Below are 18,950 nucleotides of genomic sequence, written 5' to 3'. Positions count from 1 at the left end.
CCTTTTTTGCGGCGGATCCTCTTCGTCGCTCATTTTTAGCTACAGGACTGCCAGAGAATGTTGGCTGTGAGCGGAGAGCAGCGGCACAGCGAACCAATCACTGTGCAGGCACGCGGAACGTGCATGTCACCCCAGCAACAAGCCATACAACAAACTCGTGTTTACTATGCGACCCATGTGTGCTACCCATAGGTGCTACCCTTCTTCACATCAAATGTTCCGGCGATGTGACTATCGCGCATGCGCACATCGCCATGTTGATGCTAAAACACAATATCGTTCAGCCCTAGCGTGTGTCTCTGTGTGTGTCTCTGTATGTGTGCGTGTGTGTCTGCCTGTGTGTGCAGTGTGTGTCTCTCTGTGTTTCTGTGTGTGTGCGCGCAGTGTGTCTGTGTCTCGGTGTGTGTGTGTGTGCGTGTGTGTGCGCTAAGGCTGAGCAATTTTATCGATTCTGCGATATAAATCAATATTTTTTCCCCAAGAAAGTTTCGATTTTTAAGCCGCGAGTGTCGATACATAAGTCCCATTCAAATCCCCCGCGTTTACCCCCGTCCGCGTTAAAACGCACACACAGCTGAGCCGAGATGTGTGTGCGTTAAAGGTTAAAACACGCAGCACCTGACTGGGAACGATACGGCCGCTGGGGCAGATGAACTCACGCTAGTCTCTTTCGGCAAATAGGCAACTGAAGAGGCCTAATACCGAGTAGAGTAGAAAGTCAATACTTATCAATGCACTCACCTGTGTAGACCAGCATAAACATGTAGAAAGCATATTTCAATCTGCTCAGTCCACCCGCGCTGTTTTACGCAAACACAGCTCTACTGTGCAAATAGCAAATTTTACAAACAAGCTAAAACAAAAGCTTTTGGTTTGTAGTCTAACTGTTTTATCTTAGGTTGCCGGGAATCTGGAAATTTTGACAAATTCTTGTAAACCTGCTGGCTGAACAAACCAAACTCCGCTAGAGCGGACAATCTGGAGCACTTCTAAATATGCATGTGGGATTGGTTTTGTTCGAATGATGATGATGATGCTGGTTGTATTATTTTGCAACAACATCGCTTCATTGCAAATGAGGCATACATGACGAGTGCATAGCCTGCTTATCAGTCCATTCATCATTAAAGCTGGGTTTTCCACATCAACTTTTCCCTTCAGCCTCTTTGACAGTGATATGATACCTGACAACAGCCATTTCTTTTGCAGGCATTTTCCACCAATCAGGATGCTGCATACTACAATAATGTTTCCATAATCACAGACTTTAACCATCACTCCTCAGTGAACTGCCTCCTAGTCCGAGATCTTTCTAGTTAAAGAGCCAGTTATCATTATGGAGTTTCCATTGCCTTTTGTAGCTTGCCTTCACACCATACATCAAAATAAAAATTAAAAAAATATATATATATAATTATATACATATACACATACTATACATACATATAATATATATACATATATACATACATACATACATACATACATACATATATATATATATATACACACATCACACATACATATACATACATACATATATATATATACATACACACACATACATGTAGTATATATATATATATACATACATACATATACATACATATATACACACTACATATATGCATGTATGCATATATATATATATATACATATGTACATATATGCACATGTGTGTGTACATGTAGACATATATGTGCATATATATATATATGTGCATATATGTATATATATATGTGCATATATGTATATACATATGTGCATATATGTATATATATATGTATATATGCATATATATATGTATATATATATATGTATATATGTATATATATGTATATATATATATATGTGTATATATATGTGTATATATATGTGTATATGTGTATATATATGTGTATATATGTATATGTGTATATATGTATGTATGTATATGTATATATATATGTGTATATATATGTGTGTATATGTGTATATATATGTATGTATGTATATATATATATGTGTGTGTATGTATGTATGTATATATGTGTGTATGTATGTATGTATGTGTGTGTGTGTGTATGTATGTATGTATGTATGTGTGTGTGTGTGTGTATGTGTATATATATGTGTATGTGTATATATATGTGTATGTGTATATATATGTGTATGTGTATATATATGTGTATATGTGTATATATATGTGTATATATATATATATGTGTGTGTGTGTGTGTGTGTGTATGTATGTATATATGTATGTATTCATCATCTCTCTCACTCCTCTCCCTCTCCTCCTCATCTCTCCCTCTCCTCCTCATCTCTCCTCTCCTCCTCATCTTTCCCTCTACTCCTCCTCATCTCTCCTCCTGATCCTCATCTATCCTCCTCCTCCTCATCTCTCACTGTCCTCTCCCTCTCCTCCTCATCTCTCCCTATTCTCTTCCTCCTCCTCCTCTCTCCTCCTCCTCATCTCTCACTCTCCTCCTCCTCATCTCTCCCCCTCACCTCTCCCTCTCCTCTTCATCTCTCCCTCTCCTCCTCAACATCTCTCCCTCTCCTCCTCATCTCTCTCTCCTCATCTCTCCCTCACCACCTCCTCATCTCTCACTCTCCTCATCTCTCCCTCTTCTCATCTCTCCCTCTCCTCATGCTCATCTCTCTCTCTCCTCCTCATCTCTCCTCCTCCTCATCCTCCTCCTCATCTCTCTCCTCCTCCTCCTCCTCATCTCTCCCTCCTCCTCATCTCTCCCTCTACTCCCCATCTCTCCCTCTCCTCCTCGTCATCTGTCCCTCTCCTCCTCATTCCTCCCTCTCCTCCTCCTCCTCACCATCTCTCCTCTCCTCCTCATCTCTCCCTTTCCTCATCTCTCCCTCTCCTCCTCCTCCTCATCTCTCCCTCTGCTCATCTCTCCATCTCCTCCTCATCTCTCTCTCCTCCTCATCTCTCTCTCTCCTACTCATCTCTCCCTCTCCTCCTTATCTCTCCTCCTTATCTCTCCTCCTCATCTCTCCCTCTGCTCATCTCTCCCTCTCCTCATCTCTATTCTACCTCCTCATCTCTCCCTCTCCTCCTCCTCATCCCTCCTCCTCATTCCGCAGTGGGGCTTGAGCATCCATGCCAAATTTAGAGTGAATTGGCCATTAGATGGCGCTGTTAAAATTTATTTTATTAATTAGCCACATCGCGATACATGGGAAACATACTTTGTCTAACTCCTCCTGGGCCATGAGACCAATCTGCACGAAAACTTGGATATAGAGTTATAGAGGAACAACTTCCTGTAGGTGGCTGTTAAAACATGAACGGTTGTATCTTGGCAAAAGTTATTCCGATTTACATGAAACTTAGAATGTGTGGTCAACATGTGATGTTGCGTCTGCCAGTAGCCCCCGACGCAAGAAGCGAGGGCCCGTCATCGCTGCTTGAAGCTTTAATTATTAGGGCCCGAGCGCCGACAGCGGCGAAGGCCCTATTGAAACTGAAGGAATTGTTTTTCCCGTCAAATGAATTGCCTTTTTGAGGGGCTTAACATATTCAAAAACTCACCAAATTTGACGGTCGTATCAAGTCTGGTGAAAATTTACGTATTTTAAGGGTTTCGAACATAGGCGCACAAAAATGGCTCGCTAGCGCCCCCGAGAAAGTTAAAGGGGTTCGGTGGGTAAATAGGACATACGCTCAAAATCCCATTGACACCCCTTTACTATGAAATTTTTTTTGAAACTGCCGCTGAAAACGGGCGAATCTCAACAAAGCTAGTTGCTTTAAGCATCTCAAAATCCGGAACCTTTGTCATTAAGAGAACAGTCACGCCCCAACATTTACATAGGCTACACAACTGACTTGAGATCAGGTAGTCTTCTGAATCTAGGTCACGCAGATCTCTGCTATTCCATTACAAAATTCACTTCTGAAACTTTTTTATGCAAGAAATCAACTATGTAAAGCTGAAATATGGGCCGTTTTACAAAAATGTATGTCTAATTGCAAATTTTGTCCGACTGTGTGTCGGACTTCAGCAGCGGTGCTGCCTGTGTTGCTGCCTCGTCACCTGGTCTGCCTTCCTCCGGACCACAGACTCGCTCTTGTAGCTCAATTGAGCTCCGTTACCGCTGGCAACCCGCACGAAGTCACCGCTTTGTGGGCTAATGGACTACTACCAAACGCAGCTGCTCTGACAGAGCTCCAGGGCCTGCAGTTCCCCTCTTCCTACTGCCAGGTGTGTGTGAGTGAGCGCGCGGTCAGCGAGCTTGTTACGCCAGCAATCTCTTAACACAGGTTCCAGTTAATCTTAAAATGTATGTAATTATAATGTGTTGAGTTATTTAAACAATCGGTGAAATACACGCCTGCGGCTGGATGTGATAGAGCCTGCGGCTGGATGGAGCGAGCTAGCCTCCTCTAAGAACAAAAATTCATTAACTTGAAATCGGACACCATTGTTAGCTTTATAAGACATTTAGTTAGATGTTGTATAAGTGGCGTGACGAAATTCAAACTGTAAATATACTCGAATTACGCCGAAAATGAAGCTAACTATCCCTGATTTGTAGCTACACACAGCTAGGATTGAAGGGACAGTCACAGCTGACGAAACACCTAGCTAGTCTTCACAAATATTCATTAACTTGAAATCGGACACCGTTGTTAGCTTTATAAGACATTTAGTTAGATGTTGTATAACTGGCGTGACGAAATTCAAACTGTAAATATACTCGAATTAAGCCGAAAATGAAGCTAACTATCCGTGATTTGTAGCTAGCTAACAGGGCCGGATTGGGACTCATTTTCAGCCCTGGAGTTTCATGCCTTAGACCGGCCCACTTTAGTTCACGACTGACTATATTAAAATAATGTAATTAAAAATATAAATCTGCAATAGGCGCACTGTTCTCTACTGCCTTGTAATTCATTGTATTTTTGAAAAATATCATTTCCAAATTGGAAATAATGATACATTATATTATATTCACTATTGTTTGATTAAAATCATAATGGGTCACTAGTAACACTTGGGCATATAAAGTTGTTATATTGTAACTAATGTGATCACTGCAAAAAAAAAAAAATGCTTTTCTTACTTAGTATTTTTGTCTCGTTTCCAGTCCAAATATCTAAAAAAAAGTATGAAAAAACCTAAAAATTAAGTGATTTTTTGCTTAAAACAAGCTACATTATCTGCCAATGGGGTAAGAAAAATAATTGTTTTAGATTTAGCTTGTTTTAAGAAACGACAAAAAAACAAAATCACTTAATTTTTAGGTTGTTTTTTTCAGAAAGCAAAACAATTTCTTATGCCATTTCACTTGTCTAGTAAATGTATCTTGAATTAAGAATATTTAGATATTTGAACTGGAAACAAGTAAGATACTAAGTAAGAAAAGCATTTTTTTCAGTGATAATGTTTGCTTATTCACACACTATGGTACAACAGCAGCTTACCTGTGTCTTTCACAGTGAGAGCATTCAACTGGGTCCTGGCTCTGTTTCTGACACTAAATGAAATTTTTTACATTTATTTCTCACCACAAATATCCCCTTTTTATAAAGCTTTCAAATCAAGTCAAGTCAGTTTTATTATTGTATTGCTGAATCATCAGGTATCATTAATTATCTCAGGGCATTTTTCATTGAGCAGCACTCTTCATTACTATTAGTTCTTCTGAATGACAATCCTACCTGCCTATTCTGGTGTGTTGGGCTCATGACTGGAGCTTGGTAACGTTACCGGGCCTTGCTCTTCACTGTTAGCCGCAAACCGGACTAGAGGCGGCTGGTGCTGAAGAGCTACAAGAAAAAGTTTGATACATGAACGGTGGTTTGCAGACAACGCTGTTTTGCACGGTCGCTAGCATCTTGCACTGCTCTTAACTACCTTAACGTTAGCTTACTTACCGGCCTCGTCGTCTTCATTTGTTTTTTTGAGGAAAATGTGCTCAGTTTAGAACATTTGGCCGCGTCAGTTTCCAAAGCTTTTTTCTTTTTTATTCTGGCCTTTTCAGTGCCGCCTTTGCGCTTCCTGTTATCCATTTTTATCTGACTTTTTTTTACTTTGAGCAACTTGCAAGATGCCGTGTCAGGGGCGGGGCCAGAGAGTCAAAAGATAATCACGTCATTATTAACCTGCAGGCTGCACTCTGCGAGAAAATATTAAATAAAGAGTGGGATTGCGGTAAAATAATAAATAAAAAAGTGGGGCTGCTGTAAGTGCAGGCAGCCTAGGGACAGCATCCATATTTAAACCCAGTGCCAACAACGGCCCTCGCGGCCAAAAAAACAGACCGGCCCACCGGGAATTTTCCCGGTGCTCCCGATTAGCCAATCCGGGCCTGCTAGCTACACACAGCTAGGATTGAAGGGACAGTCACAGCGGACGAAACACCTAGTCTTCACAAATATTCATTAACTTGAAATCGGACACTGTTAGCTTTATAAGACATTTAGTTAGATGTTGTATAACTGGCGTGAAGAAATTCAAACTGTAAATATACTCGAATTAGGCCGAAAATGAAGCTAACTATCAGTGATTTGTAGCTAGCTACACACAGCTAGGATTGAAGGGACAGTCGCAGCTGTCGAAACCCCTAGTTAATCTTCACAAATATTCATTAACTTGAAATCGGACACCGTTGTTATAAGACATTTAGTTAGATGTTGTATAAGTGGCGTGACATGTGTGTAATATGTGGTAAGAGATTGCTGGTGTAACAAGCTCGCTGACCGCGCTCTCACTCTCTCACAACGGGCAATTTAGTTAGCAGGAACAGGGGAGTCACAGGCCCTGGAGCTCTGTCAGGGCTGCTAGCCGGGGTCTGTGACGGAAGGCAGGCCGGGCAGCGAGGCAGTAGCACCGCCGCTTAACTCCGACACACAGTCTTACCAAATTTGCAATTAGCCATCAATTTTCGTAAAACGGCCCATATTTGAGCTTTATATAGTTGATTTCTCACATAAAAAAGTGTCAGAAGTGAATTTGGTAAGGAAACATTGCAGTGTCTGGAATATGAGATTCTGTCGCTTCTCTGATGTGTGTGTATTGGGGATTCGCTCAACCAATCAGCGTGCGTCTCTAATGTGTGCGTATGGCAAGTCGCTCAACCAATCAGCGCGCAGCTCATCTAAATATTCATGAGCATACCATATTTGGAAGAAAAGCTCTTGTTACAAATAGGGCCAAAACACAGGGATGCATAAGGGGCAATAAAATATCAACCAGGCCATTTTCAGCCCAACCAATGTTACATACCCCATTAGGAGACCATAAGGAACAGTGTGAAATACCCTATATAATCATTCTATCACCCCTTTAAAGAAATTGAGCCCCTGCAGTGCGTTTAACGTTGACTCACGAAACTTGGTACACATTATGTAACATGTCGAGATGTACAAAAAACTTCATTAGAGCCATACCCTAAATCCAACAGGAAGTCCGCCATTTTGAATTGAAAGTTCGAAATTTGTGCGATTTTGGTCATTTCCACATGTCGTACTTTATCGAACTCCTCCTAGAGATTTCATCCGATCAACTTCAAACTCGGTCTGTGCCATCTTAAGATGTTAAAGATGAAAAGTTGTTAAAAGAAAAACTTATCGTCATAGGGCGTGGCTGTGGCGGGGCGGCCATTTTGTGCGTTTCGCCACCAAAACAGGAAGTGGGTGTAACTTGAGTGTACATTGTCCAACTAGCTCGAAACTTTTCAGGATTCACAAGAATCCAACCCTGAGGACAAATAAAGGCAGATATTTACTTAAAGTCATAGCGCCCCCTAGTGGCAACAGGAAGTAGGCCTAAAAGTCAAGATGCTATACTTTAACAAACTCCTCCTACAGATTTCATCCGATGGACTTCAAACTTGGTCTGTACCATCCCAACACCTTAACGATGTATAGTTATTAAAAGACCGTCAGACGGTGTGGGCGTGGTGTGGCGGCCATTTTGAGTGTTTAGTGATGAACAAAGAAGTTGTTGTAACTTGAGTGTACGTTGTCGTATCTGCCCGAAATTTCTCACGATTGACAAGGGTCCAGGCCTGAGGACAACTACAGGCCAAAATTGACTTTTGGTCATAGCGCCCCCCGCTGGCAACATGAAATGCGCCTTATATGACAAACATCATCCGATTTGCATGAAACTCAGAATGTGTGGTCTACATGTGATACTGAGCCACCCCCTATAATATGGCCATGCCCACTTACTCAGGCCACGTCCCCTTTCATAACATTTGAACCGTTTAAGGTATACCCTTGTGTGAGGTATCATTGAACTCAGCAGAGACTTTATTCTTCATTGGTGATGGTTTGGCCCGCCCCCTATGTTTCGGCCACCCCCCGTTTATAACTAATGACCTGTTTGATGTAGACCCTTGTGTGAGGTATCATTGAACTCAGCAGAGACTTCCTTCTTCATTGGTAATTGTTTGGCCTGCCCCCTATGTTCAAGCCACGCCCCCTTTCATACATGCTGACCCATCTAAGGTAGAGTCTTGTGTGAGGTATCATTGATCTCAGCAGAGACTTCCTTTTTAATTGGTGATGGTTTTACCCGCCCCCTATGCTTTAGCCATGCCCCATTTCACAGCTAATGAACCATATGACGTAGAGTCTTGTGTAAGGTATCGTTGAACTCAGCGGGGAGTTCCCTTTTCATTGTATCTTGCACACGGCTATTCCGATGGACACAAAACTTAAGACAGTTGTTCCTCATATGCCAATGAAGCAGTGTGTCCTTTTTTTAACTCCTCGTAGAGCGTGAGTACCATCTGCACAAAAATTTACGCGTAGACTCTGTGGACCCTCATGACAAAAAGTTATCAAAAGAATTTTGATAACTGTGGGCCATGTGGGCCACTGGGATGTTGCATTTGCCAGTACCCCCCGGGGCAAGAAGCGAGGGCCAGTCATCGCTGCTTGCAGCTTTATTATTTTTCCGAGTCCTTCGTCGCATTTTTGAGGGGGTTAGCATGCACGAAAACTCACACAAATTTGCACACCTGTCACAACTGGTGAAAATTTCTGTAGTAATTGGGCTCGGGCATTGCCAGGGGGCTCAATAGCGCCCCCTAATGTGCGCCTTAATTCTGACAAAAGTAATAAGTTAATATACCAACTTTTGAGGGAACATAGGTATCATCTTGAACTCCATCGTGCTATTTTTAGAAAAAAATTACAAAATTCTAAAATTTCCAAAATCTTGATTTTCGTGAAAAAATCTTCATTTTACGAACACTTGTTTGAGGACTTTAGGATGTACGCAAACTCTCAAATTTCTGCAGCCATGTGTAGTATATTACATTCTTTCATCTGAATTCACATTTAGGCTTGGGAGTGGTATGGTTGCTCTATAGCGCCCCCTAATTGGTTTTAGCCCTTGGGCACATTTTTGACAGCCTCAATATATATACGAAAACTCACAAATTGGCCCCCACATTAACACCTGGGAGCTTTGCGAGACTCTTCAGCAATTTGGTCCATACCTGTAAGCGGGCTCCATAGTGCCCCCTAAAGCGTGGAAGGCCTTAACTTGGACATTTTTGCTCCGATCCTCACCAGATTTAATACCCATATTGCTCTAATCATTGCAGACATATTTCCCATTTACCTTCATTAGCTTCACCCAAACGGAAGGCGGCCATTTTTAATTATGAATTTTTCAGGTGTTTTACATTCTTTCGAACTCGTCCTAGGCCATGATTTCAATCTTCTTGAATCTTTGCAGGTAGTATCTGTTGACCCTCATGACGAAAAGTTATCCAAAGAATTTTGATAGTTGAACAAATGCGCAAGTTACAGCAACTTCCTGTCTAAACAGGAAGTTGCGTTATCTTGGCAACAATTATTCCGATTGCCGCGAAACTTGACAAGGTTGTTCCTCATGGCGGCAATCTGCCTTTAGATGGCGCTGTTTTAATTTTTTTTAATTAATCAGCAAAATATTGATATATGGGAAACCTACTCTGTCTAACTACTCCTGGGGCGTGAGTCCAATCTGCACGAAAACTGGCACATAGACTCGGAGGATCCTCATGAAAAAAAGTTATCAAAAGAATTTTAATAGCTAAAACAATGCGCAAGTTACAGAGGACCAACTTCCTGTAGGTGGTAGGGCTGGGCGATAAATCGATTTTATCGATTAACTCGAATGTGTAGTCAACGTGGATTTGTTTAAATGAAAAATCGATTTTCTCCTTAACATCCGCCGACGCTCCCCTCTGGGCTCCCATAGCTCCGAACAGGCTCATCCCTCCCCCCGCGCATTTGCCATAGAGATACACAAACAACATGGCAGCGACAGGGACTAACATTAATTATTTTCTTAACCAGTCGTTTCATTACTTACTTACCCGTAATCTCCGCCGAAATGACCGGCCGCTCGCGGTGCACTGTCCCCGGCTGAGAGTCACCTATTCTCGGTAACTGAACCACCAGCTACAGCTGACCTGAAGGAGCACCATGCGGGGCACCAGAGGCGGTGTTGTGGAATTCTTTTGCGGCTCAACACATCTACTAAATGCTGCTGATACAACCGAGCTGTGACGGAGGTCTGTAGCGGCTTAAACAACTTGTAATGGGGGCGGTAGCACGGAGCCCGCGTCGACGTTTGTTTTTACCGCGCGGGCGGAGCTTGCTACAGGTATGCTACATTCAAGAGACCACGGTATGTTAACGTACGTTACTCAGCAACAGGTGAAAATAGGGGAAAGGTTGCGCTATAACGTTAAAATGATTTGAACTTTTAGCGAGGAACGAGAAGTGAATTACCACCTGTATGTGTGAAAACAGCTTTATCTCACGCATCCGTTTTGTTGTTGAATATATAGCCCCCCCCTCCAAAAAAAAACAACCTCCAAACCAATTTATATTTCCACAAAACTGGCATGAATGATTATAATGGTATACAAGCCCCATGTGTGTGTGCGTGTGTGTATGAGTCAAAACAAAATAAAACTTGTTTTGAACAATTTCTTTGTCATCTGCAGATTGATTTTAAGTAGAGGGAGAAACAAATCGATTTAAATCTTAAATCGGATTTTTTTTTTTTTAAATCTGGGATTTTATTTTTAGGCCATATCGCCCAGCCCTAGTAGGTGGGTGTCGAAACATGAACGGCTGTATCTTGCATACGGTAATTCCGATGGACACACAACTTAAGACAGTTGTTCCTCATGTGCCAATGAGGCTGTGTGCCAAATATGGCGTCAATCGGCCTTTAGATGGCGCTGTTTTCATATTTTTTTATTAAAGGTGCTCTAAGTGATGTGACGCGTTTTTTAGGCTACAACATTTTTCGTCACATACAGCAAACATCTCACTATCTGCTAGCTGCCTGTCCCCTGAACACACTGTAAAAAACCGCGGTCTCTGTAGACAGCCCACGCTCCACAAACGGCAACAAAAACAAACTGGCCTACCTGCCCCACAAACCATAACAAACAGTCTTCCAGCCAATAACCGACAAGAAGGAGCTGGTTGAGCCATCACTGCAGCAGCGTTAGCACGTAGGCTACTTCTACAATGCGTATTCATGACTCAACCAACTTCTCCTTGTCGGGAACACTGTTTGTTATGGTTCATGGGGCAGGTTGGCACGGTTTGTTTTTGTTGGCATTTGTGGAGCCTGGGCTGTCTACAGAGACTGTTTTTTTACAGTGTGTTCAGGGGATAGGCAACTATATGTATGTGACAAAAAATTTTGTAGCCTAAAAAAAACGCGTTACATCACTTAGAACACCTTTAATTAGCAAATTTGCTTTATGTGAAACCTAGTTTTTTTAACTCCTCGTAGAGCGTGAGTCCCATCTGCATAAAAATTTACACTTAGACTCGGTGGACCCTCATGACATGAAGTTATCAAAAGAATTTTGATAGATAACACAAGGCGCAAGTTACAGAGGACCAACTTCCTGTAGGGGCCTGTCGAAACAAGAAGTTGCGTATCTTACCAAGATATATTTTGATTGACACCAAACATGACACAGATGTTCCGCATAGGGGCTTGAGTATCCTTGCCAAATGTAGAGTGAATCGGCCATTAGATGGCGCTGTTAGAATTTTTTTTATTAATTATCCACATCGCAATATATGGGAAACCTACTTTGTCTAATTCCTCCTGGGCCATGAGTCCAAACTGCACAAAAACGTGGATATGGACTCGGTGGACCCTCGTGACTAAAAGTTTTGATAGCTAAAACAATGCGCAAGTTGTAGAGGAACGACTTCCTGTAGGTGGCTGTTACAACATGAACGGTTGTATCTTGGCAAAAGTTATTCTGATTTACATGAAACTTAGAATGTGTGGTCTAAATGTGATGTTGCGTCTGCGTCTTAATAAGGGAAAAATTCCACTAATTAACCCTGACAAAGCACACCTGTGATGTGAAAACCATTTCAGGTGACTACCTCATGAAGCTCATTGAGAGAACACCAAGGTTTTGCAGCGCTATCAAAAAAAAGCAAAGGGTGGCTACTTTGAAGAATCTAAAATATAAGACATGTTTTCAGTTATTTCACACTTTTTTGTTAAGTACATAATTCCATATGTGTTGATTCATAGTTTTGATGCCTTCAGTGAGAATCTACAATGTAAATAGTCATGAAAATAAAGAAACGCATTGAATGAGAAGGTGTGTCCAAACTTTTGGCCTGTACTGTATGTGGACAACATAACCCGTAAATAAACACCTTAGTTAACTGTTAACAGTTAGTCAAGGCTTGTTATTGCATTGACTAATGGTAAAATAGGCACCTTAGTTAACTGTGATTAAAAGTTAGTCAAGGCTTGTTACTGCATTAGCTAATAGTAAAATAGACACATTATTTAACTGTTATTAACAGTTAGTCAAGGCTTATTATTGCATTAACTAATGATATAATAGACACCTTAATTAACTGTTTTTAATAGTTAGTCAGGGCTTATTACTGCATTAACTAATGGTAAAATAGACACCTTAGTTAACTGTGATTAACAGTTAGTTAAGGCATCAACTAATGGTAAATAATGCATCAGTTAATACCTTAGTTAACATATGTTAAATGTTTATTAGACAATTTATTCAACCCTTAATAACAGTTAGTTAATGCTTATTAATGCATTAACTAATGCTAATTAATGTACCCTTATTGTAAAGTGTTACAACATAAACATTGGTAAACTATTTTTGGATGAAGCCTGTAAAATGCACCCTTTACCTTTTAAAAGGTAAAGGATAGCTCGCAGTCACAGATATATTTTGATCAAATGAAAAGTTTTTTGTATTGGTTAATTTAACCCTGAACCACAGAAATTGTTTACAGTGTTCATGTCTTACAGACTCACAAACAACTGAACGGATATCGGTTTATTACTGGTTTGGAAGGTGAAGCACCTTAATTTGTACTTTTCTAGTCTCTTGCAGTTGCTGCATCTTTCCTGGTGACCTGTGGATGTTGTGTGGGGTTTAGTGTTGAGATGGTTTGAAACCATGATGATTAAAACCATGTAGTAACAACTTTAACACAGAGATTATGATTGAGACCAACATCTAATTAAAAATGTTTATTGTTGATGTGAATGCTTAATGATGTATATTATGAAAATCTATATATATATATATATATATATATATATATAATATTGAAGTTACAAAATGTTTACTCATTTAATATATTATTGAAGATGCAAAAGTTTAAGAAGGAGGGATATGTTAGGAAAATTATTTAGATACTTTTCCTCTTATTATTAAAACTGTTTGCATAAGAATATCATATTATACTGGTTGCTCTCCCACAAGATAACATGGCGCAATTGGCTATCTTGTCGAGAGCCTAAGGACAGAACATGCGTCTCTCTAACCAGATAAGGGTCATCAACTCTGACCAGATAGAGGAAACATCTAAACTGACAAGATAAACAGCTGACGACATCAAACTCTGTATTATGATTGTATTTCACTCATAAATAAGCCGATGTAGAGGGCTTCCAGTTAGTCACTTCTGTACTTACGCTGTGAGTACTGTAACTGTCTCCTTGTTATGTTCGCAAGTAAAAATGAACTTTGATATAACTTCAGTGGTTCTGTCTATCCTTTGATAATGTAATTATTCTAACAATAGCATGTCGAAAAAAAATCATAGTATATCATGTCGCAAAAAGTGATAAAAAAAAGTCATAGTACAGTATGTTGAAAAAGTCATAGTATAGTATATCAAAAAAGTGATTAAAAAGTCATAGTACAGTATGTTAGTCATAGTATAGTATGTCAAAAAAGTGATTTAAAAAGTCAGTATAGTATGTTCTAAAATGTCACAGTATGTCATGAAAAGTTATAGTATAGTATTTCTTTAAAATGTCAGTCAAAGGCATAGAATGGTATGTCATAGAAATGTCATTGTATAATATGTCATAATATGTCAATTTTGTATAGTGTAGTGTGTTGTAAAAATTTAATAAAAATGTCATAGTATCCCACAAAATGTCAGTATAGTATAAATTTTATAAAAATGTTGTAGTATAGTATGTCATAAAACATAGTATAGTATTTCATAAAAATAGAAAAGTCACTATAGTATGGCATGATCATTTTATAGTATAGTATGTCATAGAAATGTCATAGTATAATATGTCATAAACAGTCATAGTATGTCATAAAAATGCCATAGCATATGTAAAAAAATATATAATACCTTTGTAGTCATAGTATACTAGAAACCTGCATCACATGCAAAAAATTTATTTGCTGACTTTAGCTCAGCTTTTAACAAAATGCAGCCTCATATTTTAATTGAACGATTAGCCTCACATAACAGAAGGCAGCAGGTATATGTAAATGGGAATATGTCCTCTGTCATTGTATCAAGCACAGGATCTCCCCAGGGCTCTCCCCCCTGCTTTTTATATTATACACTGACAACTGCATATCGTCTTGGGAAAACAGCTACTTGGTGAAGTTCTCAGATGACTCAGCCCTGTTGTCTCTTCTCAATCGGACCATAATAGTGCACTTAGCGAATTTGTCAGATGGTGTGATGACAGCTTCCTTGACTTAAATGTGTCGAAAACTAGAGAATTAATCATAGACTTTAGAAGGCACAGTGATGAACCAAAACTAAGTGTAATACATAATGAAAATGTCCTAATAGTCCAAACATATAAGTACTTAGGTACAGTGTTTGACTCACAACTGAAATTCAGTGAGAACACCCAAAATTATTATTAAGCGAGCAAATCAAAGAATATACCTACTGAGGAAGCTTAACTCTTTTGGCATCTCTAAAAGAATTTTATGCACATTTTATCAAACATTCATTGAGAGCCTACTAACATTTTCTTTCATATGTTGGTTTAATGGACTAACTGTTAAAGACAAAAAGAGCTTGAACGACATCGTTAACGTATGCTCAAAAATCACTGGTACTGAGTTAAAAGATCTCTGTTCTTTCTGGAAAACCTGAGTTGCCCAGAAAGCTGACAGAATACTGTGCCAACCTGATCATATACTCAGTAATGGATTTGTTATACAGATTGTGTGCTAATGCACTTTTTAATGCATTCTAAGTTAGTTTAACCCTTAATGGATGGGCTGGCTGTAAAACTGAATTGCCCCTTGAGGACTAATAAAGTTATCTGAATCTGAAACTATGACTTTTTTTTTTTACATGTTGTAAAACTATAATAAAAATGTCATAGTATGTCATAAAAAGTCATAGTATAGTATGTCATACAAATGTCATAGTACAATGTCATTAAAATGTAATAAAGTCACAGTATAGTTGGTCATAAAATGATGATTAAATGATTAAATTCACACACACTTTAGTGTACAACCTCATTGGACAAATAAACACATTGAAAACAAGCTACATAATGTTATGTATGTTTTTTTTGTTTTTAATACATTTTAAGACCCCGCAGAGTCTATTGAGTTTTTTTTTAGATCTTTATATAGGGGGAAAAGACAGATTCAGAAGCAAGATTATGGAGTCAAATGAAAGTCAGACAGGAAGTGGTTTTATTCCCGCACTGTCCAATCATGTTACTGCAGGTGAGCTTACAGTATCATTCCCTGCTTTCATTCTGCAGGAACATTATACAATAATATGAGCATATGCATTATCCAGAGTCATCATCGTCATCATAATTATAATCAACATCCTATTTTACTGACATCATCATAAATCATCCGCATCATCACCAGCAGATAAACTTACATTCAAAAATGTAGAAATTCACCTTTGTAGTTCTCATATCATCGCTACTGTATAAATAACATATATAATTTTAGCCTTTTTTCTAAAAAGTTTTACACACCATTATATCACCTGAATAAGCCCTTCTGTACATCCGCTTTGGAATTTCACCCCGCACCCATAGTATAAGCTCTTCAAACGTCAGACGAGAAAAGGCCAGCTCCAGCTTTAGACAGCAGGGGGCAATCTTACTCTGCAGGCCTGTGATCATCACACTTCATACTCACCCGCGTCTGAACTATCTCTACCCTGAGAATACTAATACAGAGAAAAGGAAATTGGAAGGGGTGAGAAACTTAGCTGACTGAACATTTGAATGGGTGGGATCAGGAAAAAAGAGGTAGAAACTACTAAAGCCTAGGTCACACTACACAATTTTAACTTAGCGCAAATTCATTTTTCTGGCTGTCAGGAATGGGGGTGGATTCAGGTGGGGGAATACTACAATCTGAGAATGAGCGAGCAACTTCCAGTGGCAGTTTACAGTAGGTTAAGAGATACAAAAAATAGGAAGATTATTCATATTAAAAACAAAAACTTCAACTCCGTCAGATATAAGATTCTTATTTTGCTCCACTTTTAACAAGTGGCTGTACAATTAGTTTTTTGGGAACAATAAGTCTCTAATAAAATGTGCCTGCACCAATCTACATAAGCGTGCAATTACAAAGTAAGCAGTTTCTTATAAAATTCTTTGTTAGCTCTACCTTTTGTAAGTTTATGACTTAAAAATCAATTTTTTTTGTAAACATAAACTGTAATTTCTGCACCACAGAGCATGAAACTAGGGAATTTTACTAAAAGTAAACAGGTCCCGCAAATTAGAAAGTTATTATAGGATTGAATGAGACGCTGTGTGTAGAGTGGGACTTTTTTTTTTTTGGATTAATCGGTTGGTCAATCAAGAGAATCTGCAACTATTTTGATAATTAATCAACTTGCATGGTTTGATTGTTCAAGCCTCTCAAATGTAAATATTTGTGGCTTTTCTTTGTCTAACATTACAGTAATTTGAATATCTTTTTTGTGTTTTATAGACCAAAAGAGTCATGGATTTATCAAGAAAATGGTCTGCAGATTAATTGATAATTAAAATAAGCATTTGTTGCTGTGTTATCTGTTTGTCAACATGTCTATGTGTACGTGAGCAGATCAGTCAGTAACTAAATCTATGCTGCACCTTTCGGGTGATTTTGTCTTGTACTCTGACCTGGGCTTGAGGTGCAAGGTAAAAGGAAGAAAGTGAGGGCAGGAGGAGGAGAGCAAGCAAGGGGAAGGTTAATGTTTGAGTAAATACAGCGGGGGAGTGACTACTATGTCTGAACTAAAGCTAGGACTATGATAGAAGAAAAGGTCTTTTTGTGTGCATCTTGTGTGCAAATAGCACAACGGGTAAGAGTTTTTAAACATACACACTCATCCACACACAATCTGAAAGAGTTCTGCTCAAACACCCTGTGAAAATCTTGTGATTGGACGGGACAAGATGAGGGGCGGGGTCCAAAACAGGAGACGGGTATCCTTCCTGTTTTAGATTGCATCTCCTGGCCCTCTCATGTGCTTCAGCAGCACACCAGGCTCCTCCACTTTAGCAGAATAACCGATCGACCAACACTGAGTTTGTTTAGTTGTCCACAGAACTTCCCTCTGGTTGATTAGAAGAGGGGGTTGTGGCATCAAATGACAGAGTCCGCCTTCTCAGTTCAATACTGCTGTCCATCAGCTGGGTTGCCATAGTAACCGGCTCCTCTCCTGGCGGCGGGCTCATCCTCTGCTTTCTGTTCCTGCCTGACACCGGAGACACTGATTGGCTGAGGCGGCTCCGGTGCTCCACAGGACTTGGGGTAAGGTGTCTGCTTTTGTGTGAGGAGCTGGGAGGGAGTTGTGTGTGTGAGTGTGCATGAGGAGAACTGTTAATACGACTGACTTCCTCGTCGGTGTCGTCCAACTGGGGGCTGGGGTCGGCTCTGGAGCTACCGAGCGATGCTGATGAGGCAGATTCACCGCTGGGGACCTTCAGACCGGACAGCCTCTTCGGGCTGACAGGCTTATTCTCCACATCTGTTTCTGGCTGCGAGCCACAGATGGCCTGCTCAGGTACATGTTCTTGCCCAGTGGTTTCACTGTAGCTCCGGCTGTGGCTCCTGCATGAGATGACCCTCTGGGGGTATGTATATTTCAGTGTGTGTACACTGGACGATCGCTGGCGTGGTGGTGTGGAAGAGACGGCGGTCACAGTGAGTTGAGGCTCTGCCAGATCGTCAGCTGAACCGCTCTGATCCAGAGAGTCACAGCGCACAGCCTCCTACAGACACACCACATAAACACAAGCACACATAGAAGACACATTCTTCATTAAGTGTTGGGTTGTGCAAGTCAAATCATTTTAAAAATAGAATGTTTCATAGAATTCAGGGCTGGACAATTAATCGTTTTCAAATCAAAATCGTGATTTCAAAGAATGCGCTTAGCTAGTCGTGAAGGCCGCGATTAATCGAATGTGAAATATTTAGTTGAATGTTTGATGTAACATTTGAGTTATCTTTTTTCTTCCACTTTTCATTATTATATTTATTGTTTTTTCATAAGATAAATGCTGGAATAATGTTACATATCACAGATTGTTTACAGAAATGTCCTATTTTCAGTGGATTTTTCATTTATTTTTTATTACTTTATTTAATATGATCGTAGCTATATAAAGAAAATCACAAATTGCATTTTAACCACAATATCTGGCAGG

General features: G+C 39.8%; 1 protein-coding gene across 2 annotated transcripts in view; it reads right to left on the bottom strand.

The window, feature by feature from the left end:
* Nucleotides 1-15,946: 15,946 nt before the first annotated feature.
* The window catches only part of LOC120561828 (voltage-dependent T-type calcium channel subunit alpha-1H-like), a 55,929-nt gene continuing 52,925 nt past the window's right edge, over nt 15,947-18,950 (bottom strand). For both annotated transcript variants that reach the window (XM_039805149.1, XM_039805229.1), the window contains one exon: nt 15,947-18,512. In XM_039805149.1, the coding sequence (XP_039661083.1) occupies nt 17,832-18,512 (681 nt within the window). In that variant the 3' untranslated portion in view covers nt 15,947-17,831. The remainder of the gene's footprint in view (nt 18,513-18,950) is intronic.

Source organism: Perca fluviatilis, chromosome 1, assembly GCF_010015445.1.
Source record: "Perca fluviatilis chromosome 1, GENO_Pfluv_1.0, whole genome shotgun sequence".
NCBI lineage: Eukaryota > Metazoa > Chordata > Actinopteri > Perciformes > Percidae > Perca > Perca fluviatilis.
Note: the sequence above shows the minus strand (reverse complement) of the source record. Positions and strands in the feature narration are given on the sequence as shown.